Genomic DNA, 22,410 nt, shown 5'->3' with positions numbered 1-22,410 from the left:
CGCTATGAGCTTGTAGATCTGCTATTTTTTGAAAAATCAAAGAACGACTTGACATTTTTATGGAATCTGATCTCAGGTCAGAATGGGTTAATCAGACCAGTGTGTGTCCAGTGGAAACCTCGTATATGAATCTGATCTCAGGTCAGAATGGGTTAAGGAGAGTTATTCCCCGGCGGCCGTCTGAGCCCTGAACAACCACATGCACAATGAACGGCAGAAAAAATGGAAAAAAAACTTATATTACTAAACAAACTGCATTAGAAACTGTAATTATAATGCAATCCAATCCAACTTTGTTTATAATATTAGCACATTTAAATCAACAAAGTTGACCAAAAGTGCTGTACAGTTATAGGCAAAGCAGTAACAAAACATAGTACAATACGGTAATAAAAAAAATCACACCTGCGTGAACTGAGGGGCGCTATATTAAAATATTGCAGATATATATCACACACACTATGAGCTTGAAGATATGCCATTTTTGCAAATCATTGAATATATATGTATGTTTGTACAGTTTTAAATTAAATCTTTGCTCACATGGGTCCCTAGAACAAAACATTTTAAGATGTGGGTCTGTTTCCCAAATACATATAATTATGGGAGTCCTTGACATGAAGGTTCAAGGTTGTACTTTATTGTTACTTCTTGTGTACATACAAGGTACATAAGAGAAAAACTTATTTTTTGTTTGGCTTCCTCAAACAATGCAGCAGCATATCTAACATCAAAACTAAAAAAGAGTAACATATTTACATATTTACGCACCGTAAGACGAAGCCTTACGACGAACGCCACACGACGAGTGCCATTCGACCTCCCCAAAGACTCCAGGGTCAGCAGCGACCCCCCCGGAACCTACACATCCGCATTCATTCATCCCTCCTCCATCCCTCCATTTCTTCACTGTCAATAAATCCCTTAAACCTCCCCAATGGCGTGTTTATTCCTACTATAGTGAATAGCATAGTTAGGTAAACCTTTTGTGAACAGTCTCACAGTAGATTATGGTCCACACTAGTACAAAAATGTAGTAAAAATGTAGAATATGCATATACATACAGACCTACTTAACACCTCAAATGCAATCTGTATCCAGATTATGCTATGAGAAATCCAATCACACTTTTGAATATTTATATACGAGATCTCATTTTCTGCATTCTGCCAGCATTTGTATCAAATCTCCATTTTCAACATGCACTGTGAATAACAGCTCTGTGCTGTTTGTACTGCCAATGAACAAACTGGCCTCTATGGAGTAGTCTATATTTAACCCATTCTGACCTGAGATCAGATTCATACGAGGTTTCCACTGGACACACACTGGGTCTGATTAACCCATTCTGACCTGAGATCAGATTCTAAAAATGTCAGTCGTTCTTCGAATTTTTCAAAAATAGCAGACCTACAAGCTCGTATCGCGCCACTCGGTGGCGCGATATGAGCTTGTAGATCTGCTATTTTTCAATAGGTAAAGCATAACATGATGCTAACACCAAAATGGGTGCCCGGTCAGAATGGGTTAAGCATGGAAGTCTAGGTGAACCCAAATGCAGACTGTCTCAAACACAGAGGCAAGTTCAAGGTTCAAAAACACAAAGAGCCCAGAGCACAACACAAAATACAAAAAATGCAAAAGCAGGCAAAAAACTCAAAGCCTACCGTATATTAGGCAAACTTGAGGCCTAGGCTGGTATAGCGAAGAGGCAAAGTCCAAGACGAGGCACAGATTCTGGAGCAAGAGAAACACAGCGAGTTACTTGAGGATCTGACAAAACCGTGATTGAAGTGCAGAGCAGAGCTTAAATAGGGCTCCACCCGATTACTATAAAGGGCTGCAGCTGAGGAGCCGCACCCCTGTCTACAGTCTACCAATCACAACAGACTTAGAGATTAGGAAGATGTATAGATGTAACAGCTACTGTACTTGGTTATTGTGCAGGAAAACGAGGGAGACAGCAGATCACACTCATGGGGTCGTTGCTGCTGCTTCGGTCAGTGCCACAGATCTGCTTTAAAAATGCTACCATACCAATAAGGTGGCTGTTGGCTAACTTGAGGCTTATATGCCACGGTGATTACGTTTTAGACTACAGAGATGGCATACAACTTCGTGTGTGTGTGTGTGTGTGCGTCTGCGTGCGTTTGTGCGTGTGTTTGTTATTATTATTCAAGTCAATATAAAATTCAATAAAATATAAAAGTCTGAATTACGATGCAAAAACCACAAATTGTAATATATTAACGAAATAAACTATATGTGCGTGTGTTTGTTTACATCTTACATTAAAATATTATCCATAGGAATAAAGGTGGCGTTTTGATAGCCAGGTACACACTCACAAGCACAATTTGTACGATATTGTTTGGCAATGTATATTTGCATCCTTTTCATCTGTAGGCCTACACTGTACAACATAATATAGAGACTTTCTTTTCCGGCTTTTAGTTTCATACATCCCTTCCCTGTGATTATTCCTCTAGCTCTTTCGCTCTCTCTCGCTCACTCTTCTTTTCGCTCTTATCTCACGTTTAATCAGTCCGTCAGGTGGCTGTCACTGCAGGGGCTGGTGAATTATTAATCCATTTTGGGCCGGGAACCCATTTTGGTGTTATAGCATCATGCTATGCTTTAGGTATTGAAAAATAGCGCGCCACCGAGTGTCGCGCTACGAGCTTGTAGTCATTGTCATTTTGAAAAGTTGTGAAAATGTGCCGCACATCTTTGAATATATATTTCAGAGCGAACATTTTAACTAAAATATTGGCTTCTGGGGGGTAGGTCCCTGGAACTACCTATTTTGAGATGGGGGGTCCGTGGCCCAAATAGAGATAATTCTGGGGGTCCTTGACATGAAAAAGGTTGAGCTGCAACGCTGACATAGAAATATGTTTTTGTTTTATCGACGTCGGGCCTAAATGGGTTAATGTCTGTGCCACGAGGAGAGGAGGGGAAACGGCAGGGGGACAAAGACGGAGCGAGAGAGAGAGACGCTGCATGCCTTTTCATGGAATGCTCCTGCAGACAGAGAGAGAGAGAGAGAGACGGCATGAGAAAACCGACGCAGAGGAATAAAGTGAAAGATTTAGGCAGACCGAATAAGAGAGTGAGAGAGAAGAAAGGAGAACAGCCGAGAGACTGTGACTCGGAGAGGAGAGAGAGAGAGAGAGAGAGAGAGAGAGAGAGAGAGAGAGAGAGAGAGAGAGAGATGAAAGAAAGAGAACACTTATAATGAGCACGACAGATCTGAGCTCTTTTTTTATACCCACACCTCTTTATCAGATGGTTCAAATTCTCACCCATGCTCATAATTAGCTTCCAGCGATAGCAGTTGAACCTCATGTGATTATACGAAACCTCAGGGAAGACTCTATATACGCGTGTCATTTGGACCAGTGAAAGGTTTCAAATGAACATCGCTTTATAGGCGTAATTAAATCTACCGAGTCCTAACTTCTAACTTTATATACTTGCCAGTAATGTTGCGACTTGTAGTTTCTCTATAGAGCCCGAATACATTGCCTGTCATGTGGTGTCTGGTGTGTATATGCCTTTGGGCCGATTCATACTCGTACGCTGTAGTGCCGAAATGATTTTGGCTCGTCAGGAAATTTCCAGTAGCACCGAAGAGCCGACTTTAAGGGCCGAGTCATACTCCTATTTTAGAGCCAAATAAAAGTCAGTTCGGCGCTGTAGAGCCTACAATGTGACGTCATTTGAGGTTCGGGGGGGGGCGGGTACCGTCGCTATACTGAAAAATTCTGACGAGCCGAAATCATTTCGGCACTAGTAAGTTACAGCGGTAAAATAGGAGATGAATCGGCCCTTAGACGGTACCCGCCCCCCCCCCCCCCCCCCCCCCCGAACCTCAAATGACGTCACATTGTAGGATCTACAGAGCCGAACCGACTTTTATTCGGCTCTAAAATAAGAGTATGAATCAGCCCTTTGTGTGGGATTTGGGTACTACAGGTCAGATGCCGTATAGGCAAGAGTTGCTTCATGTCTTGTCTTTTTTTAGCCACCACAAACAACTAGTAAAGGAATAATACATGCAGAGTGAGTATGAAGCGAGATGGGTTCAGAATCAAGGGGAATTCGATAGCTTATCTATGCCATTTGTTTTTAATGTGTTTTGTCCTCAAACAGTTGTGGCAGTGACCAACAGTTGGGTGTTTAATTGCTATACTGTACGTACTGGTGTGTGTGTGTGTGTGTGTGTGTGTGTGTGTGTGTGTGTGTGTGTGTGTGTGTGTGTCAGGGAAGCACCTTATGATCCGACGGACCATTGCTCCGAAGGAGCATTGGTCCGAGGTGCGCTGGGGGTCGGGAGAGGATGGGTGGTTAGGTTTAGGTGTCTGCCCCGGGGGAGGTTAGGGTTAGGGTGAGGGTTTGAGGTAGGTTGTCGATCGGACCAATGGACCGTCGGCATATTGACGCGGACCCTGTGTGTCAAACCTTCCATGTTTCAACTCTGTAGCCTACTGAAAACCCTGACATTTTTGCACATCTCTCCGCGAACACACCAGATGTTATTGTTGTCAATGAAGAGAACAGATCGGTTTTCATTCTTGAAGTGGCCTGCACCTTTGATTCTATATGTAACCAAGTGTAGCAAAGGATTTACTTTTAGGTATGACTACGCCACCTTGAGATCTTTAAAGGAATTAACTAGACCATGTAAACTGGGTTCCCCACAAATGCAAGTTTCTTTATAAGGACTTGAGACTTGAGTTCCAAAAACAGGAAATGTATTAAACGTTTAAGAACAATATGAGTTCAAAACATTTATTAGACCAATGTCATATAATGATATAGAATGCGAACAATCTTAAAACAGGTAGACTACTAAATCCAATATACAGGTCAAAAGCTCTACCGATAAAAGGAAACCAATGTCACATTTGGAGCCAGTGGGGCCAATAGGCAAAACAGTCGACCAGCCTCAAAGGGGAGCTAAGCTAGAAGGCACAGTACCCAATGAACGACTAAGAACAAACTATTAACTAGACACACGCACAGCACACAGCATGCAGGGAAACAAGAGCGGCTAATTCGTCAACAAGCTAAGGCTCCCTTCGGCATCCAGATGCAACAGGTTTTAGCAGCACATACTCACCACCATGTTGGGGGGGGACGACAACAAATTAACACAAAAGAAAAGACCCACGGCCAGGCCAGCATTCACCAAACTTCTGCTGGGCAGAAGACAGGGCATTTAAATAGTTACCTGATGATTGTCAATGAGGAAGTGCCCCTATGGTGGCCTCTGAAGGTCATTACACACTGGCGAATTAGCGACGCGATGCGAATAAGCGATCTGAAAATGCGAAATATTTGCCCGGCGAATTTATTCGCGTTTGGCTATACACCGTACACATCTATGCGACGCGTATTGTGCGATTATAGCTCCTCTCCTCTCCCTCCTCCTCTCCTCTCCTCCCCCTCCCGCTTTGGTATCCTTTCTTTAATAACCCCGTATCCAGTACTTCACAGATGGAGGGGTCCAATTAATTCGTACCGGCCCACAAAGCCCCACATAGGTATACAATTGGTAGGCCTACCGGCCGCGCCCGTGCATGTGGGCATATATTCCGGTTATAAAGTCTTTATTTTCGGGTCAAAAACGGGTCTGCACAGTAGAAATAGCCTAGTGCAGATCTTAGCTTTTTGATGAGCCTGTTCACTGGTCATTTTAACTTTTTAATATATTTTTCTTTGGTGTTGGTGAATAAAAATCCACATGGATGTCTTCATGCTTATGTTCTTCATTAGTTTGCATCGTGTTTAGACGGAATTCACGTTCATTCTGGTCTGTAAGCAACGGCAAAGAAAACTTCGGAGGGAGGGTCAATTGTAACATGTGTTACAAATGGTCCGCTTCCATTCAATGCCATTATAAGTAATATTTACATATTTGACATATTGGCCAATATTATATGTTCTAAAATTGTATTGTATTGTGTAGTGTATTCTAAAATTAGTTTAGGGTTGTATAACATTGTACAACTCAATCAATCAAACGTTTGTTTAATCAATGTATTTCCCCATTGAACTGAAAAAAAAAGCCCAAACTGGTACACCCGATACTATTTAATATTTCCCAATATGTTTGATACATTTTCTTATCACATCCATGGTATGAAAACAATGCTAAGGAGTTGCTTCAATGAAATATAATTGCTTTAAGCTGAAAACGATATGTTTAATGGTGTTTTTTTAGCGTCGTTACATTTATACTCCATGCTGTTACAATTAGTCCGACAGGCGCAACAAATGTAACACTGGAACAGCGTCCACTTTCGGTTTAATAACTCCCGACCTGTTTGATCAATTGAAAAATAAAAAGTGGTTTATGGAAGCAGACAAGTGTAGGTCCGTTGCCTGAAAATATTACATATGTAGATAAACGGATCTCCGAGTAAAAAAATGAAACGTGCAAAATGTTACATCCGTGGCGGCTCTCCCCTACTGTTAGCACACCCATGTGCCATGTCCACGCTGCGCTATCCCGACCTGCGTAGCCGGACCGACGGCTGCTCTGTTGCACACCCATGTGCCATGTCCACGGCACGCACGCACGCGAGCGCAATGCGCATGCACACGCGAGCGCACACACACCCAACAGAGTTGTAGGAGGGGAGGTGTGCAACAGTGTGCTGCTGTGCTATCCCGACCTGCGTAACCGGACCGGCGGCTGCTCTGTTGACAGCTACTGTACGGTACGCCGCTGTTTATACACAGCAACAAGTTTGGGCTGCATTCTGATTGGTCAGAGCCGTTGAATTTCGCCTGCGAATGTCTGCAAAATTCGACACCAGAGCGAACAAATAAAGAGCGAAAACTGTCGCATTTTCGCACATTCGCACATTCGCCACTGATGTGGAAGCTTCCATTGACTTCAATTGGTTTTTAAAAAATGCGAATTATTCGCGTCGCCAATTCGCGTCGCCAATTCGCCAGTGTGTAATGACCTTGAGGCTCAACTTCAACTGGCTACATATAGCTTAGACTAGAGGAAGCCTTATATGACCAAAGTCATGAAATACCAGCCGCTCCTCCAGAACATCATAGAGCTATAGGCTACAGCTGCAATCTATACTTGTGCGTATCTTTCGGCAGCCTAGGACATGTACATATAGTTTGGTTGTATAAGACAACTTGGGAATGCCGAAAAAAGCGGCTAAACGGCTTGCAAAATTCTGTGCAATCTCTTCTACTGTCGGTATAGCTGCCAAATATGGCGAAGACGCTGTTACTTGTACCCCTGAGGGGTGTGTGGGTATATTTGTCCGGGATTCGCTGATTGCATTCTGTACAGCACCTTGTAAACTATATCTGTGTCCTTGTAGTGTATCTCTTATGTGGACATACGTGATTAAGTGTGTGTGTGCGTGTGCGTGTGCGTGTGTGTGTGTGTGTGTGTGTGCGTGCGTGCAAACATGTTGCTGTGTGTGACATGAGCTTGACGGTTGTGAGAGCTGATATGCCTGATTAGTCATACCTGGAGAGAGAGAGAGAGAGAGAGAGAGAGAGAGCAGTCATGCACGCAGTTCAGTGCTCAAAGGACACAGTTCTTATGATAAGCTTCTGAATTTACAGTCATTTATATATCCATGTGAATTCAATTGATTGAAGACTATTAATACGACTCGAGTGAACAGTACAGAGCCAAAGGTTTTACGCTAAAAGGATAACACAATATTAGGTTGCTTCCGTTGTCTTCCATTTTGATCAATTCCTCAGTAATATAATACATAGTAAATACGTATACAATAATGAATAATTAAAGCTCAGTTGAATCACAAGGTATATATTTAAAGACAAAAGGAGGGGTGTTATAGGGAATTCCACATTTTGGTGGCATAATAGTATAGAATTATAATTCATCCCTGCATGTTTGTGCCCAATCTGGTACATATATAGGAATGAGATCAGTGGAGTTCCCTCTGGTGTTGTGCCCGCGGGCGTTCGAGTTACTCACTCTTTTGAAGTAGTTTGACAGGTACATGTCCCTCGAGTAGATGGAAACCCAGGAGGAGGGAGAGAGGGAGAGAGACAGAGAGACAGAGAGAGAGAGAGAGAGAGAGAGAGAGAGAGAGAGAGAGAGAGGATAATGAATGCAGGGTGATAATCTTGTGATTTCTTCCCAAACTATATACATCTGAAGTTAATAGATAGATTAACCCATTCTGGCCGGGCACCCATTTTGGTGTTAGCATCATGTTATGCTTTACCTATTGAAAAATAGCAGATCTACAAGCTCATATCGCGCCACCGAGTGGCGCGATACGAGCTTGTAGGTCTGCTATTTTTGAAAAATTCGAAGAACGACTGACATTTTTAGAATCTGATCTCAGGTCAGAATGGGTTCATCAGACCAGTGTGTGTCCAGTGGAAACCTCGTATGAATCTGATCTCAGGTCAGAATGGGTTAATACATTTTGGCCGGGAACACCTTTTGGCGTTTTAAACATTCTGTTCTATACTTTAGCTATTGGAAAATAGCAGATCTACAAGCTCAGTGGCGCGCTATACGAGCTGGTACGTATAGGTCTGCTATTTTTAGAAAAGTCGTGAAAATGTGGCGCACATCTTTGAATGTATATACTTCAGAGCGAACATTTTTTAACTAAAATATTAGCTTCTGGGGGGGGGGTAGGTCCCTGGAACTATACATATTTTGAGATGGGGGTCCGTGGCCCCAATAGAGATAATTCTGGGGGTCCTTGACATGAAAAAGGTTGAGCAACCACTGACACATAGAAACATGGGGTTTTTCAGAAAAAGGATTCAGAAGCCTTTTTTAAATCTCAGTCCAAAATGGGTTAACGTTGCTGTCAAAAGGGAACTACCCCCTGGCAAGTGCACTATACATACTATTCCCGGTTCCCACTGGGAACTCCTCAACACTGTGGGGAGGGAGTCGCGGGGAGCTGCATGAGAACGGCTGGCTCTTGGTGTATACGTATAGCCATGTTGTGATCCATCAGAGGTTACTGTTTAGAACTAACTGTGTTCTGATTCCTTTGAATTCAAAGGAATCAAATGGTTTGATCAAAGTCACGACTGCAGGAGATACTGATCTCCTCGGTTATAGCTTATATACACTTTGCTGTATACATAATATTTCATCCAAGTTTTGTCTTTTGTCACCTTCACAGACTATAGAGTCACTAGAATGCTTTTTTTATTAGTATAAAAGCGTGGGACCTATATTTACAAAGTATTTCAATTTGCAACTGGAATCCAGTTATATACAGTTAAAGCCATTACTCAAAATGAAGTATTAGCTACAAGATGACAGGCCGACAGGTATTACTGCCAGTAACCATTTAACATTATGTCCTGCCTTTGGATATAGCATGCTACAGCTAATTATCCTGTCTGCTCCGATGTCCGCAGTTCAGATTATAGATGCTGCGGTAATAGATCAGTTTTGACCGTGGAGGTGGTATCAGAGGAGTAGAGTGATACCCTATTTACAGTAACAGTGAATCTAAATCTGCTTCTGACCCGTCTGTTGACCTAGGAGGACCGTGATAAGCTATAATGCAGCGATTCCACGAGGATAATTGCAAGTGGGCTCCCCTTTTTGATTGATTGAATACTGTTATGCTTTAGCTATTGAAAAATAGCAGATCTACAAGCTCATATAGCGCGCCACTGAATGGCGCGCTATGAGCTTGTAGATCTGCTATTGTAGCTTGTACCGTATAGGTCTTGTACTGTATAGGTCTGCTATTTTTGAAAAATCGTGAAAATATTTAGAAGATTTCCTTTTTATTTCGACGTCAGGCCTATAAATGGGCTAAGAGTGTATATATACACACACATCTGGTGATGATGTTAGTAGTGGTTATTAGGTTGTGAATTATAAGGCTCTATACTGTATGTGAGTTGGCCCCTATGATTGAAGTTTAACAGTGGTGCCAATAGCCATGTATATTTCTCCTCACTGATCTGACGTGTATGGGCTATGTGTACTGCCGTAGATCAGTGGGAAGCAGTCATTTATATGGTCACACTGCCTGTAAAATCAATGGTGTCCTTATGAAGCCGATTGTGTGCGTGCGATTGCGTGCGCGTGTGCGTGTGCGTGTGTGTGTGCGCTCGTGCACGTGCTTACTGTACATGTCTGTGCATGTATACTGTATAGGCTATCCACTCATCCACTCGGCAGTGTTTTTATGACTGTTTTTTTTTTTGCATGAATGTGCCCAGTATATAGAAGAGTGTGCCTGTGTGTAAGTGTGTGATGCATATACACACTCTTCTATAACACACACACACACACACACACACAGCGTGGTGTTTGTGTGCGTGCATGTGCCGGTGTTGCTCCAGAGTTCCCTGTGGAATGGTGCAGTCCAATCTGGAGAGGGGATCGATGGCGCTCTAATGAGGAGCTAGAGGAGAGAGGGAGAGCCGGGCATCGAGCGGAGAGAGACTGGGAATCATTGCCACGGTGATAATTCACTCTCGCCGGTTAGCGCGGCGACGCGCGGCGACCGGGGTGCATGGGAACAGGTCTGGTGGCGAGGAGAGAGCGAGAGAGAGGGAGAGAGGTTGAAAGGAAGACGTATGGGCCCCCTGCATGATCAAACAGCTTTATCGAATGTTTCTGTATGGATCTGTTCATTAACATCTCTTCAAGTGTTCAACGCGGCGGGCCGTGTGGTGTGTCCGCCACGGCACAGCAGACATCTGTTCCATGTTCATATACAAGCAGGTGTAATATGAGCACTATACAGTGCTATATAGGCCTATACTAGTATATGGATTCAATTAAATATACAGTAGTTATGTTCTATTGGACCAGTGATTCTCAACCTGTTATAATAATCTTGACCACAATTTGATATGCGATCAGGCCACGAGCCCTTATTATTTGATATGATTTTAAGTCACATATTGATGTTTGGCCTGTAAGTACTGTACAATATGTGACTTTTTCAGGTTGGTGGGATGCAGATTCCAGGACCCTGATTATCTGGACTTTAGGTCCAGGAGACATATCAATTACAAATAAACAATAACTGCAATGATAATAAACTATAACAAAGACAAATGAAGACAAGAATAAAATAAACAGCAATAGTAAGAAAGATCACAAGTACAGTAGGTGACAGTTGTACCATCCATATTTGATGAAAAGTTAAGGTGTTACTTTAAAAACAGTCAATTCTGCCTCACTGTTGGCGAAGTTCGAACAGTCAGTCAGTATTATAACAATCCCTTTTATCGTCGAACCACCTAAGCTGGCTCCTATCCAGGCAAAAGAGCAGCGGCTCTACTCAGAGTCTCTCCCGCGTGACTGAACTTGACATTTTCCATCGTCAAAATATTTGTATTCCAGGGTATATGAATGGAATTTAAATTTATTTAAATTTGTCACTCATTCATTGGCAATCAGTGTGTGTGTGTGTGTGTGTGTGTGTGTGTGTGTGTGTGTGTGTTGATATCAGCAGAAGCCAAACTGGTAAATGTGCAGCCATATGGACAACCTGCTGTCAGAGCCAAATCTTATAGTGGCTCTCGGTCGACACAACTAATTTCCTGGAGTCCTGGAAAGAGTGTGAGGCGATATGAAGGATGCATGCCTAGTTGCCTACCTGGAAAATCATTTCACCGGCTTGTTATACTTTCATTAATTCCAGCGAGCTAATCAGCCAATTCCCCCCAGGGAGGGCCCCATGAAACCAACCGCCTAAATGAGGAACACATACAATAAGCTTCATGAACAACAACGGCGCACACTGTACGTATATATGTGCATGTCACACACACACAGACAAAAACATCATTTAGGCACGGAGAGAAACAAATATGACTATGTACACACAAGTGGCATTCACACAAGCTTGCAGGCACACACACTATTAAGCACCCACTGATGTCACTGGCCTGTACAAATCCATTCTCCGCTTCGGCAGCGATGCCTAAATCATGCAGATTTATGCACAGCGAGGCCCAGAATGTTTCTTTTTAACCCATTCTGACCCGAGATCAGATTCATACGAGGTTTTCCACTGGACACACACTGGGTCTGATTAACGCATTCTGACCTGAGATCAGATTCTAAAAAATGTCAGTCGTTCTTCGATTTTTCAAAAATAGCAGACCTACAAGCTCGTAGCGCGCCACTCGGTGGCGCGCTATGAGCTTGTAGATCTGCTATTTTTCAATAGCTAAAGCATAACATGATGCCAACACCGATATGGGTTCCCGTTCAGAATGGGTTAATAAGCTTGTCATTTAATTAGAGCTATGGATGGCCGTGCTAGGCTAACGAGCCAAGTGTGGATGAGAATCAGCCTCATGCAGGCCACGGTTAGGGGGCTCAGAAAGTCCAATCACTGTACTTTCCAATGCCAGTATACCGTAATTGCATCATGTGTTATAGGTTTCAGCCATTACTTCCATCTGAAGGTATGGTGTATCTCATTACACATAATAGGCTATATAACACCTTCCTTTTTGGGCATCAAAGTACGCGCTCATGGGTTCATTTGTTTTCATTTTTTGCAGAACACCACCAGCAATCAAACACAAATGTTTGGTCAAACCATGTGACTCCCATTGGAAAAGCATTGTGGTGGCCTAAAAAACAGAAATTACCAAGCATTTGTTTGATGGTGTTTGATACGTGTGAAAGGCCTCAGAGTTAAATTGACACTCGAGGTTTTGCTGTGATAGGAGCTGTAACTGCGAGACGCTGAATCCACACTGTATCTATTCTAGCAATTACTCCGATATAACTTCCCTCGCATATTAAAGAGATTAAATTGTCTCTGGGACTTTACGAGTGTCCCTTCATCTCTTATATCATGTGGATGCAATTATACAGTATAAGCTCATGTTACTCGATCATGTTTTCAGAAAGGTGTGGTTGGTTTCTAATTCCATTTCAGAACTAGATATGTGTACACGCACGGACCCGCTCCGGAGGACCCATCCCATTGCGATGGTCCGCCCTGCGCCGAAAAGGGCTCATATTTTGAGCTATATTTAGAACTTTGAAGGAATGATTTTTTTCTTCATACCACGAAACAGAAACCGCTATAGCTTTTAAAAATAAAGTAAGTAACCCTTGAAAAACAGTAATTAATAACCAGCTGCTGCCGTATCCGTCTGTATTTAATGTGTGTGGAAACAACAGGATGTGTCCAGATGACTAGCCTAACAGTACGTTAGGCTATACACTATACAGCCAGATTCATTTTCCGGAAGTGCGTTAGCTAACCAGCTAACGCGAAACTAACGTTAGTCCCATATGGAGCGGTTGAAACCCCTCTCGTTGCTGTTGCGCACAACCATGCTTTGTTCCACACTTCCATCCGTTCGCCTGTTAAATCAAAATCTCCCATCAACGGGTCCAAGCAACGCAATCTCATCTGGTTCGTCATGTTTGCGTGTGGGGTTTGTTGTCAACGCTGCTGCCTGCTGACAGAAACAAGCTATAACCAACCTCCAAAAACCAGCCAATCGACTGTGAGGGGGAAAAAACAATCCAAGCTTGGCTGGAAATAAGAGGACTTGGCAACACACTCAACAGCCTGGTCGTCTAAGTTTCGTAGGCAATCTATGTGACCAGTTTAGCAGCTGGTAAAAATACCTATACCCCAGAAAATAATCTACCCACGTATGTCCCCCTCGGGGGCTCCGGAAATTAGCCCTCTCGTGGCTGAGCTGTTAAACGCAAAGAAAAGTATTATCATTATGTCAGCATGAGCCTAGATATTGGTATTCACCAGAATGCCATTTTGTTCAATTTGTTATGCTACAGTAGACACATCCGCTGATCTGTTGCACTCCGTGTTTCATCTGGAATTAGCTATGCATAAGATAAGATAAGAAACCTTTGATTTGATACTATATAGACCAATTTATCGTGAGTGGTGAGCTTCTGAAGTACAGCAAGGCAATTGAGTTGGCTTTTACATATACTCATCTTTCAGGAAATTACCATACCATATATATTTTATAAATTACCATACCATATATATATTTTTTAAACAAAGCAAAAGTTATATTGTCAATGACTTGTATGAGAGGGGGAGAGGTGATGGAGTGAGCACTCACTTGTTGTTAATTAAAAACAATTACAGTCTAGACACAGAAAATATCCAGTCTAATATTATGAATGGAAATGGATATAATATTGATACTATAGGGATGTCCTAATGTTTTTGGCTCCCAATCCGATACCGATCATTTGAAAATGACGTGATCGGCCTCGATTTCCCATCATGTGATCGGATGGGGACAACCCTATACTGTGTTCCATTCACTGCCAAGGCCTTTTCAGCCGAAACCTTATTTTTAAGACCATTAACTCCCGGGCCGTGAACCGGAAGTAAAAAAAAAACGGCTGTGTAAAATCTATCCGGATCTCATTTTAATTTACCCAAAATAAAACATACATTTTGTAACCGCGACCTGCAGCGACACTTTAGTTATGAGCCGTTATAATAAAGCTGGTTTTGATGAAAAACACAATCTAGGGAAAAGAATCAGAGGTATCGGTAAATCGTTTTTCACTGCCGGACCATTTCAGGTTTATCGATCGCCAGCAGCAGCATATCTCATCCGGAACAAAACTTATTTAATTGCAAAACAGATGCGCCTTTAACCAGTTGTCCATGCGTGTCCACTCTCATTTACCTTATCCCATTTTGGGGCGGGAACCCCTTTTGGTGTTTTAAACATTATGTTATAATTAAGCTATTGAAAAATAGCAGATCTACAAGCTCATAGAGTGGCGCGCTATACGAGCTTGTAGGTCTGCTATTTTTGAAAAATCGTAAAAATGTGGCGGAAATCTTTGAATATATATCCTTTCAAAGTGAATGTTTTTAACAGGTCTAGATGGGTTATTGCACCATTATTGTCTAGTAGAGAATGGGATAGGCTAGTGTGTACAATATCATGGCTCTAATCAGTCTAATGGCACTGCAGCTGTCTTTGCTCCCTTGTTGTTTCTGCTGCACTTGACGTGCATGAATGGAGATGTTTTAGCAAATGGGGGGAAAAGAATAATAATAAACTAATGGTTATTCATTACTGTGACGGCAATATTTCTGTTCAGTGGCTCGTGAACCAACATTGTTCTCCATGCACAGGCATCGACCACCGGCGACCGCATAGGCGACGCCTAATACAACTGCAAAGTGTGTGTGTGTGTGTGTGTGCGTGCGTGCGTGCGTGCGTGCGTGCGTTAATATCATATGTTAATTAAGAACCAGGGTGATTACAGAGGGTGGTGATGACTTCCTCCCAGTAGTGTAAATTAGGCGAACTAAATACATTTACTCAAGTACTGTACTTAAGTACCGTTTTCAGGTATTTTTTACTTTACTGGAGTACTTTACAATTGCAGTACTTTTACCTCTACTCCATCTCAGAGGCAAATTTTCTATACTTTTACAATTCAAGCGCACAAGCTCACAATCTCCTTTTGACGCCTCCCGGTCCAAAGGCCTATATGGACGCCTATTTTAACACAATGAGTGCCCCTGTTGGACGAAGCTGGTATGGCGCTTGGGTGCCGGGTGATTTCAGGCTATTCCACTATCTGGTTGACTGGTTTTGGCTTCCATCTTGAATGCTAAAGTATTACCGTTAATGCTAATTAGAAAAAGACCTCCTAACATCGCCAATCTGTTCAACACCACGTGCGTGCGTGCGTGCGTGCATGTGCGCGTGCGCTTAACTGCAGAGGGTCAGCTCGAAAAAAAAAAATCACAAATCGGATCCAAACCTCGGATGGATCATCATCACCGTGAGATATAACAGAGACAACAGCCAAAGAAAAAATAGATCTACAAAAGCTTGCAAGCTTGCAACATGTTGTGAACTTATAGATCAGGCCTTTTCACACGTACAACACTGTCATAACAACGTAGAAAATGTGGTGAATAATACTATAATAACCTTACCAGTTTCAAAAAGAAAAGAAGGAAGAAAAAAAAAAGAAAGATCTCCGTGTGTTTTATACCGTCAGCAGTCGATGAAAGGAGCTCATTTCAAACTGATCAGTGATGGCATAAAAGATGCCAGCTGTTGCTTTCAATTATAACGAGCCTCAGAAAACACTGCGGATGCATGGCTGACAATAAAACAAAAGGGCTTCGGGAGGAGGGCCTTAACCCATTCTGACCGGGAACCCGTTTTGGTGTTAGCATCATGTTATGCTTTAGCTATTGAAAAATAGCAGATCTACAAGCTCATAGCGCGCCACCGAGTGGCGCGCTACGAGCTTGTAGGTCTGCTATTTTTGAAAAATCGAAGAATGACTGACATTTTTAGAATCTGATCTCAGGTCAGAATGGGTTCATCAGACCAGTGTGTGTCCATAGTGTAAACCTCGTATGAATCTGATCTCAGGTCAGAATGGGTTAAGACAAGTGATGTGCATGAGGGGGGACGATGACAGCATTTCAATGGGACACTCCTCCTCTTACATGGCCTGATGGACGGACACCGTAACAAATAATCCTATCACAACTCTTGTGACGCTAATGAGCCTGGAAACAACTCACTTCACCTTTAATGAGAAACCATTCTGTCATTTTGGACTCATAATGCTCCCGATGATTAAAACTCCCATGACAGGGATTTTCGTTTCAAAGTGACTCCACCATTTGGAAAGAAACAGTGACAATCCAAATCAGTAATGCAATGTGCGTGATGTGATCATTGTTCGTGTATAATGCAAAACACATAAAGGGTGTCCTCTATTTTTATCTCTTAATAAGTCTCTCGGATTTCTATAATTAGACATTTCTGAGATGATTCTTCAAGAAATGTTTAGCCCCAAGAATGTCCCTCAAGATGCGACTTAAGTTCATGAGAAGAAAAAAAAACTAGAAATACTGACAAACTCAAGGTTGTATGCATATATCCACCAGCCAGTTGCAGTTTATATCCCCGTCTGTTCAGATTCATCTGTCCCATTATCTATTCATATACGTTTCCCAAATCTCTGCCCGTCTGTCCCACGTTTTCTTGTCAAAGGCCACGAAGTGCCATTGTGTTTCTCACTTTTTATTCTGTGTTTAGATGGATTGAAAACGGTGTATGTAGTGGCATTGATGCACTGTCACATAGACCAGTCACGCATGCGTAGAACCACTTCCATTCTACTTCCCATTAGTGCCCTGCACGGTTGGATTTCTGACCACACTTTCATTCTTTGACCGTCCGCAGTGACCGCTCCTGCCCGCAACAAGACATGGAGTCCTGCATCGTTATCGTTTAGTCCCGCTGAACGCACACCGTTTCCATTGAGATCAAATTCAATATATTTACCGTTGCCGAGGGGTTGTTTATTTGTGAGCAGTGGCTCACAGATAGAGGGGAAAGTGTTTACTGTATATTGCGATGGGACGTATTATAGCTATAGACCGTTATATTATGTGACACACATGGACATGCATGGCGACAGCTGCACACAGGACACAGGGTGAGAACGCTCTCTCTCGTTCTCACGTTCTCACGCTGCGTCCTGTGCTGAAAGAGAGAGAGAGAGAGAGAGGGAGAGATTAGAGGGAGAGAGACAGCGAGAGAGAGAGGGGGGGGGGGAGGGGGAGAGATAGAGAGAGCGAGAGACTACGTGCGATTAGGGGATATTACGCTCTCCTCAGACATATTCAAGTCTTGCTAAAGTGTATAAGCTCTGTATCGGGTTAATTGCGGAAGGATGCAGGATTTTGCAAGGCCGGCGCTGGTTTTATCTGTTCCCGCACAAAGCCTATTTAAATATACTCCCGCTCCTGATGCAGGGCACTATACTTCCTATCACATGGCAGTGTTTGTTTACATTCACCATTGCTATACGCGACAAGCTTGTCAGGAAGTTAGAAATAACTTGCCACCCCATTCACAACTACACTGCCTGCGAGGTTGCACTGCGGGGTCAACCTCAATCTTTTAACCCATTCTGACCGGGAACCCGTTTTGGTGTTAGCATCATGTTATGCTTTAGCTATTGAAAAATAGCAGATCTACAAGCTCGTAGCGCGCCACCGAGTGGCGCGCTACGAGCTTGTAGGTCTGCTATTTTTGAAAAATCGAATAACGACTGACATTTTTAGAATCTGATCTCAGGTCAGAATGGGTTAATCAGACCAGTGTGTGTCCAGGTGGAAACCTCGTATGAATCTGATCTCAGGTCAGAATGGGTTAAGTGCTATAGTATACATGCACCATTCTTCATAAGACATCCTTTTTGTCTGCAATGTACCGCACAATCTCCCCCGGGCTCATCAGCTCCGCCGCCTCCCCGTCTGGGATCTCAAGTCCAAACTCGTCCTCCATCGCCATGACTATCTCCACCTGGTCCAGACTGTCCAGGCCCAGGTCCTTGGCGAAGTGCGACGACGCCCGCAGCTCCTCTGGGTCTCTGATCTTGTCGTAGAGCTTCAGGACGTACATGACGCGGGCCTCGACGGCCTCCAGGGTGAGGAGGGGAGGAGGAGGCAGGTCTCCGTATCCTCGACTGCACGGCGGCACGCTGACGACCGGCGAGCTCCGGCTCTCTGTCGTCGTCCACCACCGTGTCCGCTGCAGGCTGACGCGGGAGACATGACGCGACAGCTCCCCCCGGTGGTGGCCGGTGGTCAGCGGGGCGGTGGCGGCGAGGTGACCCGAGAACACCCTGCATGCGGAGGGCCGCACCAGGGAGCGAAGACACTGCAGGAGGAGGACGCGGGACGACGCCATGGCTGACTAGATTGTCGTCTTCTTACGTCTATAGAGACCGTTGTGGCGTAAACGTGGCCTAAAAATGTGAAGATGACTGACATCACATCATACTGATGTCATGTTACTTCAGCTATACATCTAGCTGCTATTGCAGATATGACATCAGCGATGCCCGAATATGGAGTTCCTCACGGTTGCAGACTGGCCTCAAAATACTCATAGTAGTTCAGTACCAAAACATTGCTTCATCTGGACTTATGGTTTGGTTTATGTCATTTGACCATTTCTCTTTGTATTTACTAAATAGTTTTTGTTTCAACCTAGTGATGTTACCACAAAGCATATTCTGAAAGATATAAGACAGATCTGCCTCTCTAAAAAATAGAAAAAAAAAACGTCCTTTATCCGGGGACCATTGTGTGCCTTATCCCAAAAAGACTTTTCTGTTAACCCATCTTCTGGCAGATTAATGAGACGCTTCCACAAGCGGATCACTTCTCCCTTTAGCCTAATCTCCCTGGATTGCAAGAGAAATGCATGTACCCCAAGGAAAGGCTCTATTCTGGATAGAATTAACTTTTTTTGTCATCCTTAAAACCCCAAACCCCAGCATGCATATGTAAGTATTGTAACGATCCCAGCAGGAACCACGGAGGCAGAGTTATTATAGTTCAATAAGCATCCATACAACGACAGCATTTACGTGTGTGCATCATAGACAGGTTTGCTCTCTCAACCTAACTACCAGTAAGACGCGCAAACGCGGGAAGCGAACGCAGCTCGTACATATTTAAGTTAAGTTATTTTTAAGTTAAGTTTTTAACTCAGCCATAACCATATAAGGAGTCCCCAAAGCAGCTCCATATATGGGCACAAGTTGGACCACGCCATCACACTCATGTCACCATGACTCAGCCATAACCATATAAGGAGTCCCCAAAGCAGCTCCATATATGGGCACAAAAGCGTGACACACAGACAGACAGACAGACATGATCTGCTACGTCTCATAGTAAGTGCTCACTGCGTTCGCAACCAACACAGCCCCTCACATGCCGCGTCACTCACTCCTCAGTCCCACCCCCAAGACAGTCCCATTGGCTAACGCCATAGCTGGCCGCTATACACTATTGAACAGACACATGCATCATAGAGAATAAAGTATGTGGAATAACCAATGTCTTTACAACATTTATTTTGACTAATATCGACCAGAACAGCTTTAACAACAGAGCTGATTTGTGTATTAAGTTTAAAATCTTTGTAAAAATAAAAATAAAAGATTTCATGGGAAAGGATGTTACAATCTAAAGCACCCAGGGAGCTGCAGGATGGGATGGTGGTCAAAATAATATGATTTCAGTTTTATTTTCATTGAGAGTGGGAAAGTTCCAGGACTTGATGTCACGTAAGCGGCTATGGGAGTCGGCTGAGCCCACACATCTGCACCATCACATCCAAGACCCGGGAGATGGACTCGAAGGGAGGACTGACTGCCTCTGTACGTATCGTATTAGGGTATAGGGTGAAAGGGGTGAGGCCTGGCAGACAGCGCAGACATGCGAGTGTGGTCGAGCCTGAGCAGACTGCCGACCACATAATCACCACCTGGCCTCTTCCAAGTGGGACCATGTGGAGAGACAGAGCTTATGCACGAAAGAAGAAGAAATACAAGTGGAGTAAAAAAAGTTAACAAATTGCCTCTGAGATGTAATGGAGTAGAAGTAAAAGTATATTGAAAATTGGAAATACTCCTGTAAGGTAAATAATCACACCCGTGTGAAGTGGTGCCACTCCGTGTGGGGGTCCCCGGGGGGGGTCCACAGGAGGGGGGGGGGACCCACAGGGGGGGGGGGGGGACCCACAGGAACGCACCCAGGGTGCCGGCCCGATTCCGGCGAGCCGCCCCGCGTCCGAAACGGTTGAGAAATGACAGAGTTACAAGTCCAACCATGCTCTTTTCGTGCTCACATCATACCCAGCCAGCCAGGCAGGGACCCGCACACAAACTCACTTATAGGAAGTGGTTTGCACCACTTAAAAACATATATCCCAAAATTGGACTTAAATACAGTATACTTGAGTGAATATAATGAGTTAGTTTACACTACGGGTCTGGGACACGTGTCCCATCATGACAGCCCAAAGATATTTTGTCCGACAGAGGCATAAATTGCCTTAATTGCAATGTCTGCTTGATGCCGGAGAATTAACATCTTAGACAACGTAATTACAGAATCGGAGCAAGAAACCGCCTTCTAGACACATTAAGCAACGCCTGCTCTAAACGGTGCGGTGAGTGGCAAAGCCTTCAAGCAGTTCAAGAATAAACAGGGCCACTAAATTCAGTGAAATGACCCCTAATTGAGTCCAGTCAGAGCAACGGTTCCCAACCTGCGGGCCAGGGCCCACTGCTGGGCCGTGAGGAGGTTTCAGGTTGGCCCCCCCCAAAAAATTGGTAAACCACTATGATTTTTAATGATATAGCAACAATATTAAGAATTAATGTAAAGAAGTGTCTTTTACTCAACTTCAGTTACTAGTTAGCCTACTTAACCCATTCTGACCTGAGATCAGATTCATACGAGGTTTCCACTGGACACACACTGGTCTGATTAACCAATTCTGACCTGAGATCAGATTCTAAAAAGTGTCAGTCGTTCTTCGATTTTTCAAAAATAGCAGACCTACAAGCTCGTAGCGCGCCACTCGGTGGCGCGCTACGAGCTTGTAGATCTGCTATTTTTCAATAGCTAAAGCATAACATATAGTGCTAACACCAAAATGGGTGCCCGCCCAGAATGGGTTAACCACTCCAGCCCTAAATACATTTTGGTCTACAAGCTAACAATGCGACGCAACGTGACACATTGTGAGCTTGTAGATCTGATATTTAAAAAAAATATTTGTATACATTTGAAAACTTGAAATGGGACATTATGCATGCATGCATGTCCTGAATAGAGTATTTCTATATTGCAGTATTGATACAGTAAAACATGCTGAATGCTTTTTAGTGGAGCTGTGGCCGTCTGGGAACTGGAAGGTCCACAGAAGACCCCGCAGTTTGATTTCACTCGGTTTCATGCAGAAGCGTTCCTGAGCAAGACATTTAAAGGGACAGTCGAAATTGGTCATCAAATGATTGGCTCAGGAATGCGACAAAAACAAAATGAATCTCCATTAATTCAATAAACTATCCCTTTAACCCATTCTGACCGGGAACCCATTTCGGTGTTGGCATCATGTTATGCTTTAGCTATTGAAAAATAGCAGATCTACAAGCTCATAGCGAGCCACCGAGTGGCGCGCTACGAGCTTGTAGGTCTGCTATTTTTGAAAAATCGAAGAACGACTGACATTTTTAGAATCTGATCTCAGGTCAGAATGGGTTCATCAGACCAGTGGAAACCTCGTATGAATCTGATCTCAGGTCAGAATGGGTTAACTGCTCCGCTGTGCATTTATCTGATTAGCACATTGCTGGGTCAAATGCAAAAAGCATTATTTTCTGTTTACAAATTAGTTTTCAACTTCTTTTTGCTCATACAATAGAAAACCAGATGACAGGACAAAGGATTTGTGCCTGTATTACATTATGACTCCGTTTCTTGTGTATAGGATGTGGGGGAAGCATGCAGGCTGTGATGCATATTTCAGGTGTGGTTCTATTGTATTCATGCAGATGGCCCCAT

At 43.5% G+C, this 22,410-nt stretch overlaps 1 protein-coding gene across 1 annotated transcript; it reads right to left on the bottom strand.

Moving 5' to 3' along the window:
- Positions 1-18,223: 18,223 nt before the first annotated feature.
- On the bottom strand, positions 18,224-18,733 carry LOC308313450 (acyl carrier protein, mitochondrial-like; the record flags this gene model as incomplete). Its single annotated transcript, XM_080760548.1, has 1 exon — positions 18,224-18,733. One exon carries the CDS (start codon positions 18,731-18,733, stop codon positions 18,224-18,226), a length of 510 nt encoding a protein of 169 aa, XP_080616674.1.
- Positions 18,734-22,410: the final 3,677 nt, after the last annotated feature.

This window comes from Protomyctophum bolini (genome assembly GCF_963924005.1).
Source record: "Protomyctophum bolini genome assembly, chromosome: 3".
Classification (NCBI taxonomy): domain Eukaryota; kingdom Metazoa; phylum Chordata; class Actinopteri; order Myctophiformes; family Myctophidae; genus Protomyctophum; species Protomyctophum bolini.
Note: the sequence above shows the minus strand (reverse complement) of the source record. Positions and strands in the feature narration are given on the sequence as shown.